Source organism: Lactuca serriola, chromosome 6 (assembly GCF_051521515.1).
Source record: "Lactuca serriola cultivar US96UC23 chromosome 6, Lser_US96UC23_V15, whole genome shotgun sequence".
Classification (NCBI taxonomy): domain Eukaryota; kingdom Viridiplantae; phylum Streptophyta; class Magnoliopsida; order Asterales; family Asteraceae; genus Lactuca; species Lactuca serriola.
In genome coordinates this window covers 44,560,145-44,587,846 of record NC_136413.1, presented here as the reverse complement: position 1 = coordinate 44,587,846, position 27,702 = coordinate 44,560,145, and the positions used below count along the sequence as shown (strand labels likewise).

General features: G+C 33.2%; 4 protein-coding genes and 1 pseudogene across 4 annotated transcripts; 2 read left to right on the top strand and 3 right to left on the bottom strand.

The window, feature by feature from the left end:
- Positions 1-691: 691 nt before the first annotated feature.
- On the bottom strand, positions 692-2,407 carry LOC145058085 (putative pectate lyase 4). The gene is made up of 5 exons (XM_079006009.1): positions 2,122-2,407; positions 1,591-1,942; positions 1,284-1,494; positions 1,129-1,197; positions 692-1,064 (listed from the first exon to the last, which is right to left on the bottom strand). Exons 1-5 carry the CDS (start codon positions 2,252-2,254, stop codon positions 840-842), a joined length of 990 nt encoding a protein of 329 aa, XP_078862135.1. The 5' UTR covers positions 2,255-2,407; the 3' UTR covers positions 692-839.
- Positions 2,408-5,859: 3,452 nt separating this feature from the next.
- LOC145058083 (putative pectate lyase 4) lies at positions 5,860-7,793 on the bottom strand. The gene is made up of 5 exons (XM_079006007.1): positions 7,392-7,793; positions 6,865-7,216; positions 6,552-6,762; positions 6,373-6,441; positions 5,860-6,306 (listed from the first exon to the last, which is right to left on the bottom strand). Exons 1-5 carry the CDS (start codon positions 7,666-7,668, stop codon positions 6,082-6,084), a joined length of 1,134 nt encoding a protein of 377 aa, XP_078862133.1. The 5' UTR covers positions 7,669-7,793; the 3' UTR covers positions 5,860-6,081.
- A 37-nt stretch (positions 7,794-7,830) lies between these two features.
- Positions 7,831-9,695, top strand: LOC145059707 (phosphoribulokinase, chloroplastic pseudogene; annotated as a pseudogene).
- A 5,363-nt stretch (positions 9,696-15,058) lies between these two features.
- Positions 15,059-17,753, top strand: LOC145058173 (ankyrin repeat-containing protein ITN1-like). Its single transcript, XM_079006084.1, has 4 exons — positions 15,059-15,238; positions 15,510-16,157; positions 16,234-16,643; positions 16,870-17,753. The coding sequence occupies exons 1-4, from the start codon at positions 15,220-15,222 to the stop codon at positions 17,692-17,694; spliced, it is 1,902 nt and encodes a 633-aa protein (XP_078862210.1). The 5' UTR covers positions 15,059-15,219; the 3' UTR covers positions 17,695-17,753.
- A 7,467-nt stretch (positions 17,754-25,220) lies between these two features.
- Positions 25,221-26,909, bottom strand: LOC145059281 (large ribosomal subunit protein mL43-like). The gene is made up of 4 exons (XM_079007135.1): positions 26,772-26,909; positions 25,920-25,999; positions 25,732-25,838; positions 25,221-25,569 (listed from the first exon to the last, which is right to left on the bottom strand). Exons 2-4 carry the CDS (start codon positions 25,997-25,999, stop codon positions 25,397-25,399), a joined length of 360 nt encoding a protein of 119 aa, XP_078863261.1. The 5' UTR covers positions 26,772-26,909; the 3' UTR covers positions 25,221-25,396.
- Between the last annotated feature and the right edge of the window lie 793 nt (positions 26,910-27,702).

The following is a 27,702-nucleotide window of genomic DNA, read 5'->3' as shown; positions in this document are numbered from 1 at the left end:
TTTGAAGAGATTGCTGGTTAACTTTGGTTCATGAGAAAGATGTGTGAAAGTATGATTCACTTGTAACGATTTCAAGTGAACGAACAAAGGTTTGGCGTTCTTCGAAGCTAGAGGGTGGTTGGGAGGTGGATCCCCCTTGGCTACTTGATGTGGGGAAGAAGGAAAAGAACAGTTAGCAGGGTATTAAGACATGATTATTGTCAGTATATGTAACTACGCAATTTTTTTTTTTTTTAGTATTTTGAGGGGGTGTTTGGGAGTTTTTTTAACTTTAAAACTGTTTTTTTCTAATATAGATTAACATTTTTAATGTTTGGATTACTATTTATTTTAAGTTATTATAGTTAAAAAGTTAAAAGAGAAACTAAAAGACAAGTTTAAATGTTTTTTTTTTTTTTGAAATCTTATTTTTGAAGTTAATGGAATTTTTTTTTTTTTTTGAAAAGTGGATTTGAGTTTGTCAAACCTTTTTTTTCTTTTTGATTTATTGGTTTTTTAAAAAAATCAAAGTCAATAAATAGTTTTGAAAAGCAATCACAAACATGAAACACCCCTTCAATTCAAATGCAATTTGGCATGATGCAGAAGGAGGTTTTGAACTCAACATCTCCTACCTCAATGCAAATTAAGACAAAGCACAAACCACTAGGATTAGGCTACAACTTATTTTACTTTCGAATTTTGTGTCAAGTTTGCCAAAAACCAAATCAGTCTTTTATAGAAATCCTCTTTAAAAGCTCAACTACATATTAACTTATCAAATACGACATAACTACACATAAAAATATTATCCTGTATACATCAATATAATATATATTCACCCAAGAATACACAACCGATTACTCGCCAGCTGGGCGTGGAACTTGTTGCCACCCTGTACAATGCTTCAACACATCTTTAAGTTCCATTGTTGCAGGTTCAACAGAGCATTTCTCATAGTGTTGGCTTGGATGAAATAAGCCACTTGTTGCATCTGGAGCCAATAAGCCAGCTTGAGTTCCAGCCATAAACAGATCACCTTCAGACACAATGCAACCTGTGCATGCCTCCTCTTTGTCACCTGCCTGCAGAATGTACAACCATCACTGCATATGGTACCACTCAGCCGATAAAAAGTATGTAGTTTACCTTCTCAGTGAGGTACTTAAAAGCCACCTTCTTCTGTCCTGCTTCATATATATTGCATTGAGAGTATATCTGAAGTAAGCAATCAATAAGTTATGTACATATGCTTAAAGATCAAAAAAAAGAAAAAGGAAAAGGAAATTTAGAGATTTGTGTACCTGTGATTCAACACTAGCGCAGACAGCATATATTCCCCAGTTTCTTGTGTAATTGTTATACAAATGTACTTTGGCAAACCTGACACGTGGATGCCTTTGGCGGGTCCCATCAAAGAAACAATGGTGAATAGTGACACACATGCATCTGTCTCCATGGTGTGAAGCATCACCTCCAATTAGTATTGTCTTGTCATGGTTTGAAAAGTGACAACTAAATACACAAAAAAGAAAGTTAAAATACAAAAAGTTGTTTTTTCATCAACCTGAACTAACAAATAGTCACTGTTAATACTTCTTAAGTAATTACCGGGAAATGGTAATATTTGTGCTTTGGCGGGTAATATCAATCAACCCATCATCATAATCCTTGAGGCTACAACGATCAATCCATATATGCTTTGAATTAGGTTTGATTTGAATGCCATCTATATCATGCCCTCTACCTCCTTCAAATTCCAAGTTGCAGATAATCACATGTTCGCATTCTTTCAGCCTCAAACCCTTTCCAGTAAGCTTGATCCTCTGCCCACGTCCATCAATGGTCTTGTAAGATGATACATTTAGATAAGATGACAGTTCAATGGAACCCGAAACTTCAAATACGATCCATAAAGGTTCTTTCTTGCGACATCCAGCACGAAGTGAACCAGGTCCATCATCTACACAACAAGGTAAAAGCTTGTTCATGTATAACATCAATTATCTGAATAAATGAATCAACTGAATACGATTTGGCAGATTAATCGATTTCAGAATCGGTACATTGATAGCAAAACCCTAATTATCCAACAAAACGATAACGAGAGTCGAGAACGATCATTAATTAGCGAGACTAAACCTGATAGAGTAGTGACATGGTAGAGCGGTCCATTAAGTCCACCGACGGCGAAGCGACCGAAGCCCTCTGCTTGTCCGGCGAGAGCTCGCAAGTTACAGTCGACTTGAGAGTAAGGGAGTGATACTACTGCCATTTGGTTATGCGTAATTGAGCACGACGGGAGCTTGATTTGATGGAGGTCCGTATTGATAATGAGGGACTTGAACTACAGTTTCACCATTTCTACGGTTTCGTAGGTGGTGGCGCCCGCCGGAGTTATGGTTCCCCATTAATGATTGTGAGTTTTGATCCAAAACTGGTTTTGTCGATTTCTGTTTCACCGACACCCGAGTTAACTCAACTGACCGTTATTCCTTTTCTTAAACATCAAGTAAAGCGGTTGCTAATAGGATTTTTTATAAAATAGTACCTACTGTATAAACTAGTTGGGTTTATTATTAGATAACTAATTTATAAAATTAATTAAATTTTTATAATAAAATGTTATAATTATTAATTAATTATTTTAAATAAATTATTAATTAATAGATATATCAAAAATTTAAAGTTATTATAACTTCAAATTTAACATATAATTAGAAAATGTAAATTTGAATTTAAAAAAAGAGTTGTCTAATATATCTAAATGACACATGGTATAATATTAATGAGAAGTTGTATTAAAGTGACATTTTGCAAAAAGAAATTAAAACTATTCATTTATTAGAATAGGGATTATTTTTTTAATATTGTGTGATATCAGATTTGAGAAAGAATTATTTTACCAAGTATTTTTTGGGTATTGTGTTATATATATAATTGTCCATATTACATATTTAAACATACGAACCCTGATCCACCAGTCACCACCACCCGCATCCTCTTCCACCCAATCCCCACCGGAATCTGTCCTGTAGTGTCGTGGGTAGCTGGCCGGCTGTAGTGGGTGTTGGTGTCACGTTGGGAGAATGAAACTGCTTGCATTGAGGGCAATTTGTTGCTAGTAATAGTGTTGACTGAGGAAACGGTAGATAATGATGGTTGATAGATGAAGAAGACGGAGTCGATGAGGGTTCCGACTAGGGTGAAGAGAAGACGTTCTTTGAGGATGTAATTAACGGACCGTGAAATAGATCTAACTGCTGATGTGTGTTTGAGGGATTTGGGGGAGTAAGGTGGGATTTCATGGGTAGACATCATCTCTTCATCTCTTCTATGGTTTGCGCTCAGATGTTTGTGTAATTGCTTCATATTGTTCATTGTTTTTTCTCTGGTTTTGAAGAGATTGATGGTTAACTTTGGTTCATGAGAAAGATGGGTGAAAGTATGATTCACTTGTAATGATTTCCAGTGAACGAACAAAGGTTTGGCGTTCTTCGAAGCTAGAGGGTGGTTGGGAGATGGATCCCCCTTAGCTACATGTTATGGGGAAGAAGGAAAAGAACAGTTAGCAGGGTATTAAGACATGATTATTGTCAGTATATGTAACTACGTAATTTTTTTGAGCATTCAAGTTTGAGGGGTGTTTGGGATTTTTAATGGTAAAAATCAAATATGTTAAAAAGTTAAAAAAATATTTGTATTGCAATTTTTCTTAGTTATTGTAGTTATAAAGAGAAATTAAAAGTCGAGTTTAAATGTTTTTTTATAAATCTTAGAACATTTCCAATGGTTAAGTTATCTTATAACTTAAAGTTATTATCAACTCATCATTCTATTAGTTTTAAACTCTAATTAAGTTATATCTCAAATTGTTAACCTCAACATAGCTTTTTTTTTTTTAAGTTTAACTAATTGGTATATAAATTGTTTCTTAAAACCGCTTCATTTAATTAGTTGTTTTTAAACGCATCATATTTTTATTAAAAAGGGTTTGTATTAAACTTTATTTTGGTTATAATATATAAACATCTATAACATCTAATATAAATAATTATTTATTAAAGAAATAAATATTATTTCAACTAAAATAAAATTATGTATGTAAAATGAAATATTCTTAATGATAAGGTTAGATTGTCAAACATTTATACTATATTGACTATTCAATATATATTTAGTGGTAAATAAAAAAATAAAAAAAAAACAAAAAAGCAATCCTCCAATGATGTTTAATAATACTAAGTGGTCAAACAAATAGTAAAAAAACTATTAATAAGCTTGCATCGGAGATGCTCTTAGTTTTGAAGTTAATGGAAAATTTATTTTAAAAAGTGCATAAACATTTTTTAAGTCAATAAATTGTTTTGAGAATTTCAAAAACCCATTTGATTGGTATGCACTTTGGTTTTGATAAGGTTTTAACTTTTGTAAGGTTGATGTCGTATTTAGGGGTGTTTGGCTTAACTTATGACTTTTCATAAGTACTTTTCAACTTATAGCTTATAACTTATAAGCTTATAAGTTAGGAGGGACTTATTTATAGATTTTGACTTATTTCCAGTATGGCACCTTGGTAAGTTATTCCTATCCAAACACTATTTTTAGCTTATACCGGTGTGGAACCGGTAATAAGCTAAAAAGAAGCTTAAATAAGTTTAACCAAACACCCCCTTAAGAAATGTTCTAATGGGTTTCGGAGTCAACCATTCTAATTTTGACATTTCTATTAAAAATAACATCATACATGTTTCTGTTTGTGTTATATTTCATAGATAAAAAAAAAAAAAAAACAACATTTTAATGTGGATTTTTGGCACCGTAGCACAATGAAGTTTGATCAATTTACACATTTAGTCATTCAAGATTTTTTTATGCAATTAGTCACTGAAGTTAGTTTTTACGTATTAAATCAGGACGGACCCTCATATTTACCAAGTAACCATGCCTAATTGGCACATATGAACAATTAGTCACGTTATGGTGACATGGACAATTGTCGTCTTCATGACTTTGCAAACTCTCTCGGCCTCCCATTTGAATTCACTCCTAACGAAGGAAAAATCGGAAAAATCAATTCGGATCTTACGGCTCAACTAGGCTTCAAAATCAGTGAAACCATCGTTGTCTACCAGATTCACCACTATATCTATGACGTCACCGGCGATGACTTCGATACCTTACAATTGTTAACCTTACTAAAATATAAACCAGTCACAATCGTTGAACAAGATCTCAGCCATGATGATAATTTTCTAGCGCGGAAATCAAGAACTCGAGGTCTGATCCTCGGTTATCATGGATATTCTCATCAAAGACGAAATAATACTCACCAAGACCCATATAAATCAATTGGTTACATATAAATCAATTGGTTTTCCACCATGGATATTATGTGACACTTAAACAATATATAAAAATCTAATTTAAAATGGCAAATCACTAAAGTCAGCTGCTCTTCCGGTATCTGGTGTTATAATGGTGTGATTGACGGGTAAAAATTGACCAAACTTCGTTGTGCTACAATGCCAAAAAACCATTTTAATGTAGGATCTCCAAAATTGTAGTATTTTGGGGGAAAGCTTCATATTTTGGAAATGTTCATCTTGCATGCCCACGCCAAGGAGCGCAGAGAGCTTCCAGGTCAGCAAACAGCGAGAGAGAGGGACATAGAAAAGGGAAGGAGGGCTGCAAGAGAGAAGAAGAAAGATGATTGGTTGTGATAATTCGTTGTATTGAGGCCGATCGTCCATGATCATGGTGGCATGATGCAGAAGAAGGTTTCGAACTCGACATCTCCTACCTCCATTCAAATTAAGACAAAGCACAAACCACTAGGATTAGGCTACAACTTATTTACTTTCAAATTTTGTGTCAAACTTGCCAAAAACCGAATCAGTCTTTTATAGAAATCCTCTTTAAAAGCTTAAACACAAATCAGCGATAATATGAGCATGAATATGTATCCGCTTGAAGCACTCATCAGTCCTCATACAAACACATAACTACATATTAACTTATCAAATACGACATAACTACACATAAAAATATCATCCCGTATACATCAATATAATATATATTCGCGCAAGAATACACAACCGATTACTCGCCAGCTGGGCGCGGAACTTGTTGCCACCCTGTACAATGCTTCAACACATCTTTAAGTTCCATTGTTGCAGGTTCAACAGTCCATGTCTCATAGTATTGACTTGGATGAAAAAAACTACTTGTTGCATCTGGACCCAATAAGCCAGCTTGAGTTCCAGCCATAAACAGATCACCTTCAGACACAATGCAGCCTGTGCATGCCTCCTCTTTGTCATCTGCCTGCACAATGTACAACCATCACTGCATATGGTACCACTCAACCGTAAAAAGTATGTAGTAGTTTACCTTCTCAGTGAGATACTTAAAAGCCACCTTTTTCTGTCCTGCTTCATATATGTTGCATTGAGAGTATATCTGAAGTAAACGATTGATAAGTTATACACCATAGTTTTATACATATGCTTAGAGATTAAAAATGAAAAATGAAAAAAAGAATAAGGAGATAATTGAAATTTGTGTACTACCTGTGATTCAACACTAGCGCAGACAGCATAAATTCCCCAGTTTCTGGTGTAGTTGTTGTACAAATGTACTTTGGCAAACCTGACACGTGGATGCCTTTGGCGAGTCCCATCAAAGAAACAATGGTGAATAGTGACACACATGCATCTGTCTCCATGGTGCGAAGGGTCTGCTCCAATTAGCATTGTCTTGTCATGGTTTGAAAAGTGACAACTGAAAGTATCATGTTACACGTAAATCAGATACACAGATGATGTGTTTTTATAAAGTGTTGTATACTACAGTTATGGAGACTGCTAAAGATTAATTAATTACCGGGAAATGGTAATATTTGTGCTTTGGCGGGTAATATCAATCAACCCATCATCATAATCCTGGAGGCTACAACGATCAATCCATATATGTTTTGAATTAGGCTTGATTTGAATGCCATCTACATCATGTCCTCTACCTCCTTCAAATTCCAGGTTGCAGATAATCACATGTTCGCATTCTTTCAGCCTCAAACCCTTTCCAGTAAGCTTAATCCTCTGTCCACGTCCATCAATGGTCTTGTAAGATGATACATTTAGATAAGATGACAGTTCAATGGAACCCGAAACTTCAAATACGATCCATAAAGGTTCTTTCTTGCGACATCCAGCACGAAGTGAACCAGGTCCATCATCTACACAACAAGGTAAAAGCTTTTTTAATGTATAACATCAATGATCTGAAAATGAATCGATTGAATAAGATTTGGCAAAATCGATTTCAGAATCTGTACATTGATAGCAAAACCCTAATAATCCAATAAAACGATAACGAGAGTCAAGAACGATCATTAATTAGCGAGACTAAACCTGATAGAGTAGTGACATGGTAGAGCGGTCCGTTAAGTCCACCAACGGCGAAGCGACCAAAGCCCTCTGCTTGTCCGGCGAGAGCTCGCAAGTTACAGTCGACTTGAGAGTAAGGGAGTGATACTACTGCCATTTGATTATGCGTAATTGAGCTCGACGGGATTTGTGGTGCTTGATTTGATGGAGGTCCGTATTGAGAATGAGGGACTTGAACTTCAGTTTCACCATTTCTACGGTTTCGTAAGTGGTGGCGCCCGCCGGAATTATGGTTCCCCATTAGTGATTGTGAGTTTTGATCCAAACCGGTTTTGTCGATTTCTGTTTCACCGACACCCGAGTTAACTCAACTGACCGTTATTCCTTTCTTAAACATTAGGTAAAGCGGTTGCTAATAGGATTTGTTATAAAATACTACCTATCGATAGAAATAAGGATAAGGATGGCAATGGATACGAGTATACTACCGGGTTTTGTGTTTCTTATCCTCATACCCAAATCCTTATCCCTATCTCCGTACCCGACTCCATTCTCATCGGGGATTAAAAATCTATCATTATCCCCATCCTTACCGGGTAATTGGGGATTTTTTCCGTTACAAACTTTTGAACTTTTATGAAACATAATTCATAATTATATATTAACTAACAAAACAAAAACTAACAGCACTAATATAAAACATTATAATTACTGAATGTCTTGAAACACGAACAATAACATTCAAGATTACAAATTAAATCATTTTTTGGAAGAAAAAAAAAGACATAAAAAGTCTTCCCAAAGCTATATGTTTGATTGTTAAAAACTTAACTTTGTCTATTGAACATTTGTTTATGCATTATTAAAAATAAAAACATAAATAATTACATATATATATATATATATATATATATATATATAGAGAGAGAGAGAGAGAGTGAGAGAAAGAAAGAAAGAGAGAGAGAGAGAGTGTGTGTGTGTGTGTGTATGTGTGTGTTAGGTTCATATATAATCTCTAATTTGTGTGAATGTGTGACTGATTCTTGACCAATCAACATTCAAGGGTAATTTCGGAATTTTACATATGATATATCCCTTAAACATGGGATCGGTTATTTTCTTTCCCTTAAATCACTCTTTCACCATATTCACCACAATCCCAGGAAGAACCAGAAGGAAAAATCAAGGATGTGTGTGTCGATCGACCCCCTACTCCAGCTCATGCTCCATTCCTAATGATCAGAGCATCCGTTGACCTTGTGAAATAACCTCCCCCCAAATATTAGTGGCTGATTTTGGTACTGAAACAACCCTACATGTGCGCTTTTTTAGGGTTACGACATGTTTTTGATCAAAAGTTGCTTCGGGTAATATATTTCTTGATAATTATCCTACCTCTTTTAAATAATTTAGGATGTTGATTTCATCAGATGGGATTTCATAAGGTAATATATCTCCTTTCTCTCTTGATGTCTCGATTTCATTATGATGACTATGGTTGAATCTAGATTTCTCATTTTTTTTTTGATGAATCTCGATTTATATCTAAAATATTTTGCTTTTTGGTTTCTTTTTGAACCTTTGTCTTCTCGATTTAGGGCTTAGTTCCAGCATTGAAGTTAATTTTTGGATGAAATTGCAAATATAATGTTTTCAGTTGTATGATGGATCCTTAGATTCTATTCGGTTTCATCATTTGAGCAAGCATTAGTACAGGACTCGCCTAACCTTTGTCTTCTTGATTTAGGGCTTAGTTCCAGCATTGAAGTCATTATAATTATTATTACTTTCAAAGTCAAAGGCACACAGTAACTATGATATTCTCAAAGAATTTTGACATACGAAATCCAAAAGTTAAATTTGAATGATTTTTTTATATGTTTTCTGTAAAAAAATATTATTGCCAAATGTTTCACTAAAAATATAATTCTTAAAGAATGTTATATAAGAATAAAGAATTTTTGTTTACAATTTTAAAATTTAGGGAGCACAATCTTTAAGAAAAGATTGAATAATGTGTTCGATGGTGCAGCTTCCCTTGCAAAAGGAGGGAATCCCGACTCAAATACACTCATAAGTGATACAACTACAGTTATATGTCTAGATGATTACCAATCTTTGGACAGAACTGGAAGGAAAGCGAAGGGATTGACTGCACTTGATCCACAAGTCAATGACTTTGATCTTATGTATGAACAGGTTAAGGCTCTTAAAGATGGTGTGGCTGTTGAGATGCCGATTTATAACCATGTTACTAGTCTTTTGGACGCTCCTGAACTCATCAAATCCTCTAAGATTCTTGTCTTTAAAGGTCTGCACCTAATGTAAGGCTTAAAGGTTGATTAATTTCTTCAAATTTTTTAAAGATTTTTGAAGACATTAGAAAGTTTGATTGTTATTCCATTGTTAAAGTTTAATGTATGTTCGTTTTTAGAGGATATGAAAAGGATATCTAAGCTGGTACATTTAATTTAGGTATACATTTGTATGACTGAAAATGTTATGGTCATATCCTCGTAAAATCAATGGGTCATATTGAAGACAATTTCAACTTTAATTATTTTTTATATTTACTTTTTCTTAGTTTATTTTTCTAACACTATGCACTAAGTTGGTTTTACAAGTTTACATTTATGTCATTCTTAAAGAATCTCATAGTAGCAAACTATTATCATATCTTAAAGAATTCAACAATTTTTTACAAGAATTATTATCTCACTCTTAAATAATTCAAGATTTTGTTTCTCATGGATTTTAGCTGTTTATAACAATTTAGGAATATAGTTTACAATAATTATTGATTTATGGATTTTTGTTTCTCATATGTAATTGTTATCTTATTCTTAGAAAATCTGATTGTAAATATAAGAGTTCAACAAAGATATTTTGAAAGCGATTCTTGAAGATGGAATGCAGAATGGAAACTAATTATTGAATGGAAACTAATTACGATAAGAATATTTCATATATTTGTAATTGTTTTCCTTTTTATTTTTTATAAACTACTTATTACGAATGTTTTTTTTTCCAAGAATGTTATATTATTTTTAAAAGATGTAAGTTATGCATTTTGATCATGTCTTGTTATTCAAGAATGTCATTTATGAATTTGAAATTCATATTTATGCAACATATTCATAAAGAATTAACTATAATTCTTATATAATTAATTCTATTCTTATAAGAATATCAATATCAACTATTCTCATCATCAAGAAGTTCTAACTAAAATAATCGATTGGTAACGATTCTCATGATATGGAACAAGCTTTAAATTAAAAAAAAAAAAATACTTTTATCCATGAAGAGTGCTTATTCATCAAGAATAGTTTAGACTATATTTTTCTATTCTTAAAGAATTCAAGCTTTAAATTAAAAAAATAATTACTTTTAACCATTAATAATTTCCGGTACGCAAAATTTATTATACTGTATTTTTAAAGAATACTACAAAAAATAATCAACTTCTTAAAAAAAAAAAAAAAAAAAAAAAAACCTCTAGATTTTACTAATAATATTAAAAGATATTGTAATTCAATTAAAATTTAAAAAATATAACTTTAATTTTTTAAATCTAATTTAAATTGAATTTATTAATATCCTTATCTTCCATAAATTCTTGTTAACCAATTAGACTAATTTACCCTTACAATTAATTATGTGTAATGATATAGTAATGTTATCCCATGTTAATACCATGTACCCCTAAAATCACAACTCTTCATTTCTTATAATCTGATAGCCAAAATTTAGTCATATGTTTACACAATAATTATGATTCACATTTGATTCTAACCCTATATATATATATATATATATATATATATATATATATATATATATATATATATATATATATATATATATATCGGATACCCATCGGAGCCGGTTTTGGGTACGTGTATGGGTACCCGAAAGGTAGAACCATCCCCATCCCCATCCTCGCTTTTTATATTCGGGCTCATCCCTGTCCCCGTCCCCGGTCAACTCGGGTTAGGTTTTCGGGTACGCATGGGGTACAGGTTTTTGTTTTTTGCCATCTCTAGTTAGAAATTTAGGATACATAAAGGCTGAAAATTTTGAAAATTATGATATCACTTTTTTTGTGGTACTTCCAATCGTTAAACGGATAATACTCAGAATATGAGAGCAAGAACATAGAATCTGATTGTTATGAATTTCGAATTTACCATCAAAATGAAGACCAAAATTGGTTTAAGTACCTTTTCCATCAGAAAACTGTTATAAGACAGTTTTATGTCTGAAAAACTGTCATTAAAACAGTTTGATGTCTAAAAACTATCACTAATTCGAGTTCTTTCTATAAGGGTCAAAACAAAGTCAAAAACCAAGTTTATTTCCAAAAATACAGATTTCAAAAACTAGGTCAAAACAACTCGACCCCAGCCAGCTCTGCCACTTGGCCCCGCTCCTAGGGACACTGCACTTGAACTCCCGTTCATTCAGGTGCTTCGTCCCTAAATGGTAGTCTACTTTGAATCTTAAATAAACTTAAATAAGTGTGCACTTCGTATCTTTCTTGCTTGTTTAATGTTCGTCAAGATTGATTTTGAGTCAATCTATTACACTTAAATACACATTGATGATACAAAAATACCAACACCTATCAAGGTTGTTTAAAATCTCAATTTTGATCTCATGATCTTACGATTTTAAGATTTTACAAATGAAAAACAATTTCAATCAAACTACAACCCGATCTCACCTCTTTAGTTTTATTATATAACTGATTATCAAAAGTTCATTTACTCAACTTGAAATCGAGTGTCACAAGTTACAAAAAGTCTTCTAGAACATCATCATTTTATTAGTTCACTTCGATTTAGGCATAACACGATTATAATAATTCATTTGTGATCTTATGTCTTATTTATACACGATCAAAATGATATTATTTCTAATTAAGATGATTATTTCTTAATGTTTATGGTTTGTAACAATAAAAATTATGAGTGATGCTTTAGAAGTAAGCTTAATTACACTATCTTGCGAGCAAATTTGAATATGAATTTATTTTGGTAAAGATCTTACGATCACAATCTTGTATAAATATGGTTTTCACTTTCATATTATATAGTATAAATAAGATCTCAGTTTTGACAACCTTGATACCTATTATATAAATATGGTTTTCACTTTCATATTATATACTACTTCCGTCCCAAATTGATAGTCCACTTTTGACTTTTAAAGTCTTTTTTCTTCAATTCTGACCTTAAATATTTTTGATTTTGATAGATAATACTTGATACAAAATATATTAATGGATTGTATTTTAATTGTTATAAGTTTTATTAAGTAATATATAACACAAATTAAAATATTTACGGTCAAAGTTGAAGAAAAAAGACTTCAAAAGTCAAACGTGGACTATCAATTTGGGACGGAGGCAGTAGTATTTTACATACAAAAAAACCCAACAAATATATGTTTTAATGTGCTAAAACATATATGATACAACTCTAAGGTGTTGTTTGTTTTTTGGAAAAAAAAAAAAAAACATCTTCAGACCTCTTATTGTTGCACGGCCCAACACACGCACAACACTTTTCATCGCAGTTGTTTGTTTTTCAGAAGTCTTAGGATTAAAAAACCTCTATGCGTGTTCTTCTTGGTACAGCAATTGTTTTGTCTCTTCCTACCTCTTCCAACCTCATTTTCTTCTTTTTTTATTGCTAAAATATTGATTATATATTGCTGAAATCTTATTTCATATTTTTTTTTTTCGTTTTTTTGTTTATTCTTGTTGAAGTTTTTTTTTTCTTTTTATATATTGAATAATAATAATTTGTTGATGAAATATCATTATTTTATGCTAAAATATCTTTATTTTTTGTTAAAATATTATTACTTTTTGCTGAAATATCATACATTCTTGCCGAAATGTCATACATTATTAAATTTTTTGTATTAATAAACTATTTTCGGATTATAAAATCAATTTATTTTAATTTTTTAATATCAGCAGCAACATGTAAATATTAAAAAAAATAAACACGTTTTTATTACAGTCTGTAGCCGTTTGATCCACCTCTTCTACTGCAGAGGGTTGTAGAGGTGGTCCGCAGACTTTATGGATTTTCGTTTCAAAAAAACAAACAGCACCTAAATTGTCATTCACGCCACGTTAGAAGTCATCAAGGCTAAAAAGGTTTGATTAATCACATATGTTACTGATTGACAATAACTTCTAAATTTATTTATTAACAAAATTAAGTTATGAAAAAACGTTTTTTCTTACCATCTATTCGTTATATTAAAGAAAAACTATGAATGGATATTTGTTATCTGTTGACAACAACTCATATCTAAAGATTAGTCTTTAATACATTCCATCCGAAATGGTGTCAAACCAAGAACTAGATGTCAATTACTCAATTTTTGAACCGAATAAAACAACCATGTTTGCTGTTTTTTTAGGCCTAAATATTTCCAACTTCGAACTCATGTCCCTTTTTTAGGACATCCAACAAAGTATACAAGAGGGAGTGAAGACCTCATTAGCCATCTTCAATAATCGATTGATGCTCTATTTTGAGGGCTTTCCTTTGAATGGATGATCGATAAGTGCTAGCATCTTATATAGAAGCATAAGGAAGCAAAAGAAAGAAAGCCCGCCAAAAGAAAGGGAGACTCTGAAACAATGTATGAAAGAGACTCTTGAAAGCTATTGAAGTGGACAACAGAGTGATGCTTTTTTATCATGAATACACAATATATACTTTCATCATCCCTTCTTAATTATGTACTCGATATCACCAATTGCAAAACACAGACACCTTGCAATTAATTTATCATTGTTTGGGTGTCATTCCTATTGGTTTGATGGTCACTTGAACTCAAACAACCTATGAACAAAACATCAAAAAATAACAAGTACAAACAACATCCAAATATTTTGTTAGATTTCGAAATTATTTATGAGTTACGAAATTAAGTGCGGTTTATGAAAATGTTACAACTTTAAATAGGTGGTCACGATAATGGAGTTCAAAACTAATCATGTAGGCTGGAATTGGCCAAGTTTCATAGCAAGTGGTCATATTTTGGCATTTTGTTAAAATGGTGGTTAATTTGTTACCACTAGTTATGAAAAATATTCATTTTGGCAAAATATCGCTGCTGAAAATATTGTTTATTTCAAGAAGCAAAGTAAAACTTAAGTAAACGTTCAAGCCAATGTTCCTCACATATTGTATGTATGATTGAAGTTCGTTTACTTTCTTGTATTTTTCATGCTTTCAATAATTCATAAAGTTGTTGTTAACTACTAGATCTAGTCCATATCACTATTGTTTACTGTGGCGGACGCTGAAGAAATATCAGGGGTAGTATAATTTGATAAGGCTTTAAAAAACTTATACTACGTATTTGACAACAATTTCCGTCATAATCAGTCTCTAAAAAGGTTCACGACAGATTTACACTTTAATTAGGACTATTTTGTGATAGAATTACAACAAATTCATGACGGATTTTGATGATATCTAATTTGGTTTCACCAAACGTGTGTCTACACCAATTACCACGGCATACATACTCATTGATAAGGATGACATGGTAATTATCTAAAAGTCTAAGGGTTGAATATAACCTATTTTATGAACCTCTTTGCGAAACCTTTAAATACACGACGGAGTCTTAAGCGGATCGTAAATGCATAACTAAATCGATGTGGAAATCCGGTAGCGCCATTGATCACCGGAAAACCACCGCATTCTTCCCGTCTCCGGTAGCTCTTTCATTTATAAACCCTAATATCACCTACTATCCTCCACACCTATATTATATGATCTCATATTTTCTTTTACCTCAATAAATTTAACCAACGATGAACACCGTCTTCGAAGGTAATCCTGATTTCTCCAATTTCATTTCATATATATACACTTACACACACTAATACACACAAACATGCACTCACATAAACGTGTTATTATATGTTCTTCGAGATCTGAATTAGTTCTGGTTTGGTATCACCTGAAGACCATATAGATCCGTATTCAATTGAATCAGTCGAAAGTCTAATTAATTGCTATATATTATGGAACTTATTATAGAATTAATCAATGTCGATTGTATATTCTATTACTAAAATATATTACTGTTAATGATGCTTAGAAGGAGATGAAATGGATCTAGAAATGGGTTCAGATTCAGGCACATGTACAAATCCATTTCTTCAAAGGTCTCCCTCTCCTTCCCCTTCATTCCCTCCTCCTTCACCTAGAACACCTGCATTAGTGGTATCCAATTCCGGTAAGTTATCATATTCATCATCAAATATTGGTAAAATGGGTACTCCAATGTACGGATCAGGTTCAAGCAAGTCACTAGCATACTCTAGCTCCACAAACACATGGGGGTTTTCCAGTTCAGGAAAATCACTTTCAGGGAAGTCATTAACGAGTCACAGTGGGAAGAAGAAGTATGTGAAACAAGTGACAGGAAAACACAACGACACTGAGCTTCACTTAGCTGCAAAACGTGGTGATGTTATGGCAGTGAAAGAGATTCTTGATGAAATTAATGAGCAAATGTTGAGGACAATGACAGGTGCAGAGTTTGATGCTGAGGTAGCTGAGATCAGAGCTTCGGTTGTGAATGAGGTGAATGAGCTTGGAGAAACAGCTTTATTTACAGCTGCAGAAAGAGGGTTTCTTGAAGTTGTGAAGGAACTTTTGCCTTACACAACTAAAGAAGGACTTTCTTTGAAGAATAGATCCGGTTTTGATCCTTTGCACATTGCCTCTAGAGAGGGTCACCAAGGTAATAATAGGTTAAACGCCTAATTTGTATATCAATCCAAGTATATATCTAACATGGTATCAAAGTGAATATGCAGAGATTGTTCGGATCCTTTTGGACCACGATCCGGATCTAAGCAAAACAGTGGGCCACTCGAATTCAACCCCTCTTACAAGTGCAGCTGTAAGAGGCCATTTATCCATAGTCAATGAGTTGTTATCGAGAGATTGTAGCTTGGTGAATGTCACGAGATCAAATGGTAAAAATGCATTACATTTAGCTGCACGACAAGGACACGTGGAGATAGTGAGTGCTTTGCTTGCTAAAGATCCACATCTTGCAAGAAGAACAGATAAGAAAGGTCAGACTGCTTTGCATATGGCTGTGAAAGGAGTTAGTTGTGAAGTCGTGAAATTGCTTCTTCATGCTGATCCAACCATTGTCATGCTCCCCGATAAGTTCAGTAACACAGCTTTGCATGTCGCCACACGAAAGAAACGAATCGAGGTATTAACTTATCAACTTTGAAAAAACTTGTCCCTTTTATATTTTAGAATGTAATGTGGATTTGTCCTTTTTCCTTCTATTTCCTTTAATTTGATGAATATTTTGAAATTTGGTTTTTAGGATGTATCATTTTATGTGCATATCTTACGAAATATGATGTAAGGATAAGATGATGATTTTATCAAATTGAAATTCTAACAGTTTTATGTGGTTTGATTAACTACAGATAGTTAATGAGCTATTACTTCTACGTGACACAAACGTGAACGCCTTAACGCGAGATCACAAAACAGCTCTTGACATCGTAAGCGATCTCCATTTTTCAGAAGAAACCTCGGAAATCATCGAAACATTATCCCGTTACGGAGCTGTTAAAGCCAACGACTTAAACCAGCCACGGGATGAACTCCGGCAAACCGTCACAGAAATCAGAAACAACGTCCACAATCAGCTCGAACAAGCCCGGAAAACTAACCGGAACATGAGCGGGATAGCCAAAGAGCTTCGGAAACTCCACCGTGAAGGAATCAACAACGCCACAAACTCCGTCACTGTAGTGGCGGTTCTCTTCGCGACGGTGGCATTCGCCGCCATTTTTACAGTCCCCGGTGGCAATGCAAATGATGGGACGGCGGTGATGGTACACAGCTCGTCTTTCAAGGTGTTTTTTATTTTCAATGCTATTGCTTTGTTTACGTCGCTGGCGGTGGTGGTGGTGCAGATTACGGTGGTGAGGGGGGAGATTAAGTCGGAGAGACGGGTGGTTGAGGTGATTAATAAGATGATGTGGTTGGCGTCGGTTTGTACGACGGTGGCGTTTATTTCGTCTTCGTATATTGTGGTGGGGAGACACCATAGATGGGCGGCGGCCTTTGTGACGGTGGTTGGGACGGTGACGATGGCGGTGGTTCTTGGTGGAATGACTTATTATGTGTTGAAATCGAAGAAACAACGGAGACATAGGCGGAAGTCAAAAGCAAGCTCAAGCTGTGGGTCGTGCCGGAATTGGGATTTATCTGATGCAGAAGTCCACCCTATTTATGCTATTTAATTATTTAATTGTGTGTGAATTGGTTTTTATATATTTGTATAATTAGGTTTAAATTTAAACTGTGGAAACCATGGTTTGAGAAAAAAAAAATTATTGTTTGAAAAAATCATTTGTGACACTTATCATTTCTATTGAATTTAAGAAAATTTATGTTGATAAAACAATAACTTATGAACATGTTTTTCAAATCACATAGAACTAGAAACAGATTCTTAAAACAAATAAAATCCTTATAATAGAAGCAATGCAACATCAACTCTTTTGTATGTCATATCATGCTTATTGCTCTCTCCATTTATCTCTTGATCTTTCACCTATTTCTTCATACTTCACCATATCAACATTTCACATAACTTCCTTCAAGCTTGTGACTGCCATTTGAAATAAAATATAGAAGCATATAAGATTGGTATACTGCGGCCAACCCTTTTGCAATAGAAAGCAATAAAGTTTGTGAATGTCCAAGGGAATCATACATGAATAAGTGTACTTTTAATTTTTAAAGACCAAATAAATAATCATCAAATACTCATCAAATACGTTTCATTATCTTTACTATATTATTAAACATATTTCCCATTTCTTGAAATTTAAGAGGAATAACAATTTGAACATCACGTACAATCATATTAAGCATACAATCTAAACGTAAAAAACGCATTCCTAAATGTATCTTACGCATTCCCAAAAGATATTGAAAACCCTAATCTCATCTACACACCACCGTCTGCCGTCACACCACATCTCTTCCGTCTCACCTTGCTCTCTTCGGTCTCCGGCAACCCTCTGTTACCACCAACTTCTTGACGCCGCCCATACAAACTAGAAGTGTCTCACCATCCATCTTTTCCCCATTAATCCTCACGTGGTCACCCAAATGGATGGTCGATGCCTTGGAAATTCACCTCTACCTAACCTGCGTCCGCCGTCCCCTCTGTTCCAAACTCCATTATCTCCTCTTTTTCATCAGCCACTGGGAACCTAAACACACAAAAAACCATCACGACAGATTTTTTGCCTTCCGTCGATACCTGAAACCCTAATGCTAAGTCGCCTCTACCACCACCACCTGACACCAAAAACATGGCACACTATTCAATCCCCAAATCACGAACCAATAGCGCACCACCACCTATTTTTCGTTTCTCGCACCACCAACCGCTCCACCTAGCCTCCACCCCCATAAACCCGTGATAATCCGTCTCTATCTCTATCTTTCTATAAACCCTTAATATAAATACATACCACCACTCATCATCACTAACAACACCATCGCTCTCACCTCTACAAGCAATCTCTAACTAATCGTTGACATTGACAAAGACCCTGTTAATCCCTTGACGAAAAAGGTAATACGTTTCTTCTATATTTGATTTATTTTCTATAAACGTATATCTGGTATGCCATTTTGGTTTCTGAAAAATAGCTCTTAATGATCGTTAAATTGGAATAAATTGTTCTACACATTCTTCCCCATGGTTATTTGCTTATTCGATCTATCAGGTGACAAAGGAAGGAGGATAGGAGAGTTGAAAATAGCTCTTAATGATTGTTAATTTGGAATAAATTGTTCTATACATTCTTCCCCATAGTTATTTGCTTATTGGATCTATACGTGAGAAGGGAAGGAGGATGAGAGAGTTGAGAAGGATAAACAAGTGTAATTTTGTTGAGAAGGATGGGACTGGACATAGATTTATCAGGGAGCAGAAGTGATTATCTTTGTTGTTAAGATGAATGTATTGCACCACCAACATCCATGAGCAAGTTCTCAAACACCAAGACAAAGGTTAACCGAGCTCATTAAATTTTAACAATTAGATATTTGCAATTCTTAAACAACATACAATCAACCGCTTATTCCAATGAAAAATGACATAAAAGAAGTAACTGGAACTTTGCCTATGAAATGATGTCGTTTTGGTAACTTATTCATGATCTTTAAAACATGATAACTATTATTCTACCCCAACTAAATAGTTTTTTTCTACATAAACTAACATTTCCTTGAGTTGACCATGTTTTTGTTTGTTGTTATTTTTTGTTTTTACCTGTTAATAGACTATACGTGTGTGTTTGTGCTTATAGGTCATTTTCTTGTTTTTGCACCAAGTTAGGAGTTTTTATTCACTTCAGGGGCAAATTTGGTAATTTATATACCAAAGTGGCTAAGAAGGACAATATGGTCAAATTGAACATCAAGATCATAGGTATACTCTGTAGTCTTTACCCACAAACTTCTTGCTTCTGTAATATAATTGGATCCTTAATTCACATAAGCTTAAACATAATTCTATGATAATATCTGTAGAGACAAATCTTAGATAAAGTTGAGATGTGCGAGTTATTGTTCGACCATGTTGGCCACTGTTGTTGTTGGGGAAGTCAGCATACTCAAACATGGAAGATCCATTGTGTTGAAGACTAGAATGTGTATGTTGGTACCCTTGAAACTTTTGTGGAAGAAAGAGAAGTCATCAACGAAACATGTCTATATTGTGGTGGTAGCAACAACAAAATTGATGGAAAAGCTTCATTTGGTTGATCTTGCTGGTTTATAAATGGCAAAAACAAAGAGGGGCTGATGGGATGCTTTTTGGGAAGGTATAATGACATTTAACAAACTAAGCATAAGATATAAACCTTTGTTTTGTTTTATGTTATAATGTGTTCTACCATGTTTGTTTTCTCTATTTTCAGGGAAGAATTGTCATCAATGGGAAAACTGTTATTGCAATGGTAGAAAGTGACTTTTGGTGTTGACAAAATGAAATGGACTGTCCTGTCTAAGAATTGTAATTATATGATTACATGTAATTTTTGATGTTACAAGAATGAGTAAAAGTAAACAAGTTTTGGGTTTATCATATTAAATACTTTTAATACAAGACAAAATACATGTTTAGTAGGTATAAAATGCTACAAAAGTATGAATAAAAAAGACGGGTAAAGAGCTTGAATTGTAACCATAAAATTTTTACAACTCTTAGTCTACGGTGTGCATATAATCATACATTCTTGGATATTATTAGGCATCACAGCTGCATCTTTCGTTCATATTGGTTCAGACAATACATCTGCATCTTCTACTTTGAAGAGGTTGTTCATAGAACTACTCAATATTCCTTTGCTGGAAACGAAACCATTGAAGGATTTGATGGAAAAGATGCAAATAAAACATGGTTAGAAATCAACACAGTGTAAGATCTTCTTCCACTAATATTTTTGTCGACACTGTAGTCATTTTCTTTGTTTTGATTACTTTATTAACTAAATTTTATTGTGAAGGAATACAATATCTATTAAGCAATTCCATGATGTCAGTCTTTGACCAGTCCAGACTATGAGGTGATGGATCCACTACATTTTTTCTTGGTTGGATCAATCCTTGTGATCAATGGTCTTTGGCTCGGAGGTTGCTCAACATGCTTAATATGTCTTTTATTACAATTATGGAACTGGACAAGTGAAATGCCTCTAATATGATTTGGAATGGAGGTTTAGGATATTTATGGACGATTATACCCTTATAACTCAAATTTTACTCCTTTTTTAGTCAAGGCCTATCAGTACTCAAGTTTTTACCTACGTATGCACTTTGGTGTCTTGCTGGAGCTGGAATATTGATTTGTTTGGTACCCTATGAATTAGATAATTGTCACTCATTTTAAGATCTTTATTGTCCCTTATTCTTTGTTTTGTGATTCCTATGTTGGAGAATTTAACATTAAGCATTATGGTGGTCTATTGAAAGTTGTCTTACAATATGAATGGTATCATATGGGTAATTGTGTTGCAATTAGTCAATTTTACCTCTAAATCCCCTTTATGAGGTTCATTATTATTGGTAATGATTTATTTTATTTCCCTGTAATTTTTTTTTGTTTTGTTTTAATGGAGGATAAAGTCTTCTTGAATTTTATTTATTATAGGATTCATCACATATTATGTTTTAATAATATGTTTTACTATAAATAGAGATATTTGATATTTGTTGAATGCTAGACATGAAAAACATTAAATTAGTTTCTAAATGATTAAGTAGTGGCTATTATCATATGAAACATGGTTTTTGTATACTTGACAGTTGAGTATTGCAAAGTGTATTGTCTAAAAAGACCAATTGTATGTGAGTATTTATAAGACCTATTGAAGTATATCTAACCTCCACAACATTTCCACCCTCAGATGAGATGCGGATACTATGAAATGAGGGGTTTTTGAAGGAAAACCCACTTTAAAACTAAAGAATAAATAAATGTAAATAAGTGGAATATCCTTTGTTTCTATATAATTTGTTACTTATAGTGTGTTATCGATATCATAATTTTTACTGTCAACCATAGGAATTTATAATATCTATCTTCAATTAAAAATTTTATTATCATTTAGGCGAAACTTATATATAAGTTAATACCATCATTTTTTATGTAATAACTACTGAATATCCAACGAACCACCAAGATAATAGAAGTTTGAATTTATTAAACTCACTTACAAACTTTTTCAATTCTTAATATAAACACAAAAATAATATATTTTATTTTTAAATAACCAATTGTATGTAGAAATTAATTTCTAGAAAAATTATTTTAACCCGTCGCTTAGCGCGGGTAAACGGCTAGTTTTAATAATGAGGTTCCAATATTACTAAATTAATAATTAAGATTTTATTTATCGTTTTGTTGAAATAGCCCTAGATTCTATTAATTTTAATGATATTTGTTGACTATATAAAGTAATGAAAAAAAAGACCCAAATTAAAATCAGATGCCGAGAAGGGTTGTCTTATACTCCAAAATTCCAAGAATTGGCCGAAAAGGGTTGCCTTATACTCCAAAATTCCAAGAATTGGCTAATTTCTGCCAATGCCTTTATTTGATTTTTTTTCTTACCTTTTCTTTTATCAATTTGGTTGGATTCTTGGCCTTGATATTTTCCCAATTTTTCTGAATTTCTTATTCTTAATGACTGGAAATTATGCTTCTTTTACCCGAAAGATTCACAAGAAATGAATGGTGAATTCTTCTCATAACAATCGGTTCATATTACATATAACATGTCAGACGCATAAGAGGAAATGAATGAGAAGAATTCAGATTACTAATAATAGACACACGGGTATAAAAGTGCAATTGTGCAAGCTATAAACATTGTACCCAAGCTACTAAATCGGTTTTCATCCTACAAAAACATTAATTCATACAAAATCATTCAAACCTAACAGCCACACAAATAAAATAGACAAAACTTCAAAAATGGTCCCTGTGGTTATCGAAAAAATCAAGTTTAGTCCCTAAGTTCAAAAACCCTCACAGATGGTCCCTGTGGTTTCAAAACTTTTAATGTTTAGTCCTTCCGTCTAACTTCGTCAATTTTCTACCGTTAAGTGATGGGTATTTTCGTCATTTCAATACCCAAGGACCATTTTAATTAAAAATAAAAAATAAAATTTAATATGTAAAGGGTCCCTCTCTCTCCGTCTCTCTCTCACTCTCTCTCTCTCTCATTCACTCTCTCTCTCTCTCTCTCTCTCTCTCTCTCTCTCTCTCTCTCTCTCTCTCTCTCTCCTGTCAAGAAGCATCACCCCAATTACCCCTAAACCATTTTTCCCTCATTCATTTCTTATTCTCTGATCGACAGATTCCAAATCCCATTTCTTCACAATCTACATCGGTTAGGGAGCTTCAATTCCAAATCCTATTTCAATTCTTCTTCATAATCTACATTCCATAACATTATATCTGTTCTTTCTCACTCACAATCTACATTCAATTCTTCGGCGGCCTTGAAGTCGCCTCCGACCACCATTTGATTCTGGATTCTGAACTAGAAACCTTCACTCAAAGTTGTCTGAGACACTCATGCTGAAACAGGATTTGTAGGTTCCTATTGCATCATTGACGCCTATCTCCTTCTCGATATCATACTGGAGATGATGGTTTCAATATATTTGAAGGTTTAGGTTTTAGAAAAATCCCAAATCGATCCCCACTGGAATTGAAGCAATAAAAATCCCAAAGTCGATGGTTTCAGAATTGATGCTTTAATCGAGTTTCCAGCACACCGAAGACGAAAGCGGACATCCCTGATTTTGTTACCATTGCTTCAATAGGATTTATAGAAGTTGATGCTTTAATAGGGTTTCAGAACTTGATGATTTATATGGAAGGAATCTGGTCTCTTATTACCGCTGCATTCTCTAGATCTGAGAGTTGGAATCAGCTCTGGTGACGGGAGGAGAGTGCAGGTGTCGATTGGTGGTGATAAGTGGTGTAAAGCTTGATTGTGTAGACTGTGATGGGGATGGTGATGAACACATTACAACATGTGAGGTTAGAGGGTAAGGGGCGACAATGGTGCTCCATTTTCTAGTGGTGGCTAAGGCTATCAGTTGTGGTGGTGGTTAAGTATGATGGTTTCAATAAATTTGAAGGTTTTGGTTCTGATCTGATTTTCAAATTTGAGTTTAAGGTTTGATTTCCTGGTTTTTTTTATTTGTTTTATTTGAGATTTGAATTTCATTCAGATTTGATGTCGTTGGTTAGTTTTAGTGGTTTACTAGTGGTTAGTGATAATTGTTGTTAGAGGTGGACAGGAAAGTCGACTAATGGTTGATTTCAGGTGGTGGTTTTGCATATTTCCAATGGTGGTGGTGCTTGAGTTTTCTTCACCATAAGAGAGAGAGAGAGAGAGAGAGAGAGAGAGAGAGAGAGAGAGAGAGAGTGTGTGTGGGACACTTTAATATTAAATAATTATATTTTTTCTTTTTTTTTTATAAAAAAAATAAGGCAATCTTCATAAATGGTCATAAATGTTCCTGTGACAGTGAAATGACATAAATACCCTCCACTTAACGCCAAAAACTAACGGAGTTAACGAAAAGAACCATTTGTTAAAAGTTTTGAAACTACATGGACCATCTGTGAGGTTTTTTGAACTTAAGGACTAAACTTGATATTTTTGAAAACCATAGGGACCATTTTTGAAGTTTTGTCAATAAAATATAACAAAGATGCATACCTTACATAAAGATCCATTAAATAGATTATCTGCAAAAAGAGATTTACTTTTGGCTTTAAACCAATTTTATAAGCTTATCTTGATGGGAGGGTGCTCAGCAATTGCCACGTGGCATGCAGGGCATTTGGGTACTCTTTCATTAGGATAGAAGAGAAGATGTATTTCGATTAAAAAAAGATCATTGAAAAGAAAAAGTGAGTTGGATCAATTAAGTGATGTGAGGGAAGAAGATCAGCGAGAAAGTCAGTGAAACAAAAACAAAGATGAAAAAACAACTAGTTCAATATTTTCAAATTTTCAAATACGGTTATTTTTGCGTTTCATTAACTTGTGGTCATATTGTGATACCTATTTACTAAATGACTATTCTTGGTTATCCCAAATATTAAAGATGTAAAACTAGAACATGATTAAAAATGATAAAATAAAAATGTTCTTGAATGGATGAATAATTGTTAAAAATATAAACAAAACAAACACTCATTCAAAAACAAGTACCAATATAGTGCCCAATAAATGAACCATTTATATTAGAGAATAGAAGCTATCTTACTTAGTCATACATAAACATGCATGCCAAATTGCCAAGAATCTAATGCAAATCTTTAATCATCAAGGGAAATTAACCAAGAAAACACTAAAAACATTTCTTTTTTTTGACAAATGAAAATCTTGTGCTTCAAATCTGCAAGTCTGTGGTCCATGTTCCTTGTACACTGGGGTGTTTGGTAACATGCCTAGTCTTCAACTTCACCACCTTTCTTCCAAGTGAATTTCTAAGCCTTGTTGCACAAAGCAATACATCTTCTGGAGTCATGTTCATCACAGATACAACACGCTCATTCTTGTTCTCTAACCAAACAAACACATTTCTGATTAAGTCACACTCTAACTAAGTCAGACTCAATTTCTTACCAGACCCAGTAAGAGGCATATCAAACAGCAGCTTTAAATAAGAACAAATTATGGGAACGACAATAAATAATATATAGAGAGAGAGAGAGAAAGTCGTACTATATGATCCCTTTAGAAATGGGTGTTGACCACGGTTAAGCTCGGTAACCACCTCTAGTTGAGGGTTGTTTTCTTTAAATGCTGGCAAGTGAGATTCCATAAATGCCCTACACATAGCATAAATTTGTAAGCCTAGAACTAGATGTATATTCCATAAATGTAACATTAGATCAGACTCAATATTTCACCTAATTCCCCTACTACTTCCACCCCAATTACAGTAGCTCACTGTAAGCTTTTGAAGCTGCCAAACACCTCGTTGTGACATCTGTCATAAATCAAGAATCAGACAGATGAATAATATTATTTGTAAAAAATTAAGTCGGTCTTTTTGTAGTAAGTCAAAATTAGCACTTGAATAGATAAACATACAAATTATATGTAAAAAAATTAAGCGTTGAGTCAAAAGGAAGTGGTCTGTTAGAACTTCAACACAAAACAGCTACATTAGGCTATTAAAAATTTAATCTAGCAAGCAGTATTTCTTAAAAAAATCAAAACTTTATCGAATGTAAAGTTTAAAATTACTCATAAGCTGCATCAACAAACAAATCATCCGAATCATAGTATCATACAATAAAAACATGAGAATTTTAATCAAACAAACAACAACCATGTATCTCAATATCCCACAGTTCTAAAATTTATCCCAATTAACATTAAGAATTCAAACCAGTCAAAAATCTAAAATAAACCCTAATAAATAACCCTTTAACTGGAACATGGCTAACCATATAGAACAAGGATTGTTACTTGTTAGCTTCGGAAGATGCATATCATGGATAATCTGAATTGACAGACATAATTCAAGAATCTAAAGAGCCTAATATATGCAGAAGACTGACTAACTGGTAACACGATGAGGGGAGGGGTAGGTGGGTTTAATGGTAACTCCTAGTACTTTCGAATAGTTTTAGTCGCTGCGTGTATTAGACAAACACAAATGAGATTGAATGTCACGATTGAAGAAAAAAGGGCTTAAAACAGTGTAACGATAATCGGAAACAGCAAAAAGTAAAATAGGAATTACAGATTAATACCTCGTATTTGAATCCAGAAGCCGGAAGAGGAAGAACGAGGAAGTGAACCCTAGAAATGCAGGGTATGCGAATGCGAGTGTGTTGTACGTGAGAGTGTTCAAGTAAACTTTAAAGTTTAAAATGTTCTAAACAGTAAAAACTACGTTTTTTTCTTTTAAATATTTAAAAATATTTAAATGTTTTAATATAAAATTTAAAATGTCAAATTAATTATAAAAAAAAAATAGAAAAAATGGCCATAACAGTATTATTTCCTATAAGATGTTTTTTAGAAAATATGCAAGAAGATAATAAAAATAAATAAATAAAAATAAAAAAAAGTCCAAAATAGACACTTTTCACAAGTGGACTATATGTAAAAATGTAGATTTTTATACTTATCTATTATTTTTTTTAAACTTTGGATTTCATACCAACTACATTTGAGCCTTGTGTTCTTTATAACAAGGGTTTTTATTGGACATATTACACTCTAAATTTGAATGTCGAAAAATCATATTATTTTAGCTTCAAATTATGTTACTTAATCAAAATATGAAAAAAAAATAAATAAAACAAAACAAAACAATTTTTGATCATTCATAAATTTCACATAAAAGTTCTGTTTAAACTGATTTTTTTATTATGTTTTTATAACAATAGATTTTCATGGGCATATTGAACTCTCAATTTAAATGTCGAAAAGTCATATTTTTTTAAATCTAAAATAGATTATTCGGTGAAAATAATGAAAAATAAATTTCATATCTTTTGCATATAAACTTCATAACAATCATCATACCATTTGGGTTCTCCGAATCATAAGAGTGACCTACAAAAATTTCAAAAAGAAATCACTTTGCTTCATAACAATCATCATACAATTTAGATTCTCCTAATCACAAAGATGACCTATAAAAATCTGAAAAAATAAAAATACTTTCACATGCCT

Bases quoted from the DNA above. Each gene is read 5' to 3' on its own strand.
- LOC145058085 (XM_079006009.1), bottom strand. From the start codon at position 2,254: ATGGCAGTAGTATCACTCCCTTACTCTCAAGTCGACTGTAACTTGCGA. The intron at 1,943-2,121 runs GTTTAGTCTCGC...CTTGTTGTGTAG, and splicing joins CCATGTCACTACTCTATCAG to ATGATGGACCTGGTTCACTT. The intron at 1,198-1,283 runs GTACACAAATCT...TGCTTACTTCAG, and splicing joins GCGCTAGTGTTGAATCACAG to ATATACTCTCAATGCAATAT.
- LOC145058083 (XM_079006007.1), bottom strand. From the start codon at position 7,668: ATGGGGAACCATAATTCCGGCGGGCGCCACCACTTACGAAACCGTAGA. The intron at 7,217-7,391 runs GTTTAGTCTCGC...CTTGTTGTGTAG, and splicing joins CCATGTCACTACTCTATCAG to ATGATGGACCTGGTTCACTT. The intron at 6,307-6,372 runs GTAAACTACTAC...TACATTGTGCAG, and splicing joins TTAAGTATCTCACTGAGAAG to GCAGATGACAAAGAGGAGGC.
- LOC145058173 (XM_079006084.1), top strand. The intron at 16,158-16,233 runs GTAATAATAGGT...GTGAATATGCAG, and splicing joins CTCTAGAGAGGGTCACCAAG to AGATTGTTCGGATCCTTTTG. The intron at 16,644-16,869 runs GTATTAACTTAT...GATTAACTACAG, and splicing joins CACGAAAGAAACGAATCGAG to ATAGTTAATGAGCTATTACT.
- LOC145059281 (XM_079007135.1), bottom strand. From the start codon at position 25,999: ATGTCACAACGAGGTGTTTGGCAGCTTCAAAAGCTTACAGTGAGCTAC. The intron at 25,839-25,919 runs GTGAAATATTGA...TGCTATGTGTAG, and splicing joins GGAAGTAGTAGGGGAATTAG to GGCATTTATGGAATCTCACT. The intron at 25,570-25,731 runs GTACGACTTTCT...TTGTTTGGTTAG, and splicing joins ATTTCTAAAGGGATCATATA to AGAACAAGAATGAGCGTGTT.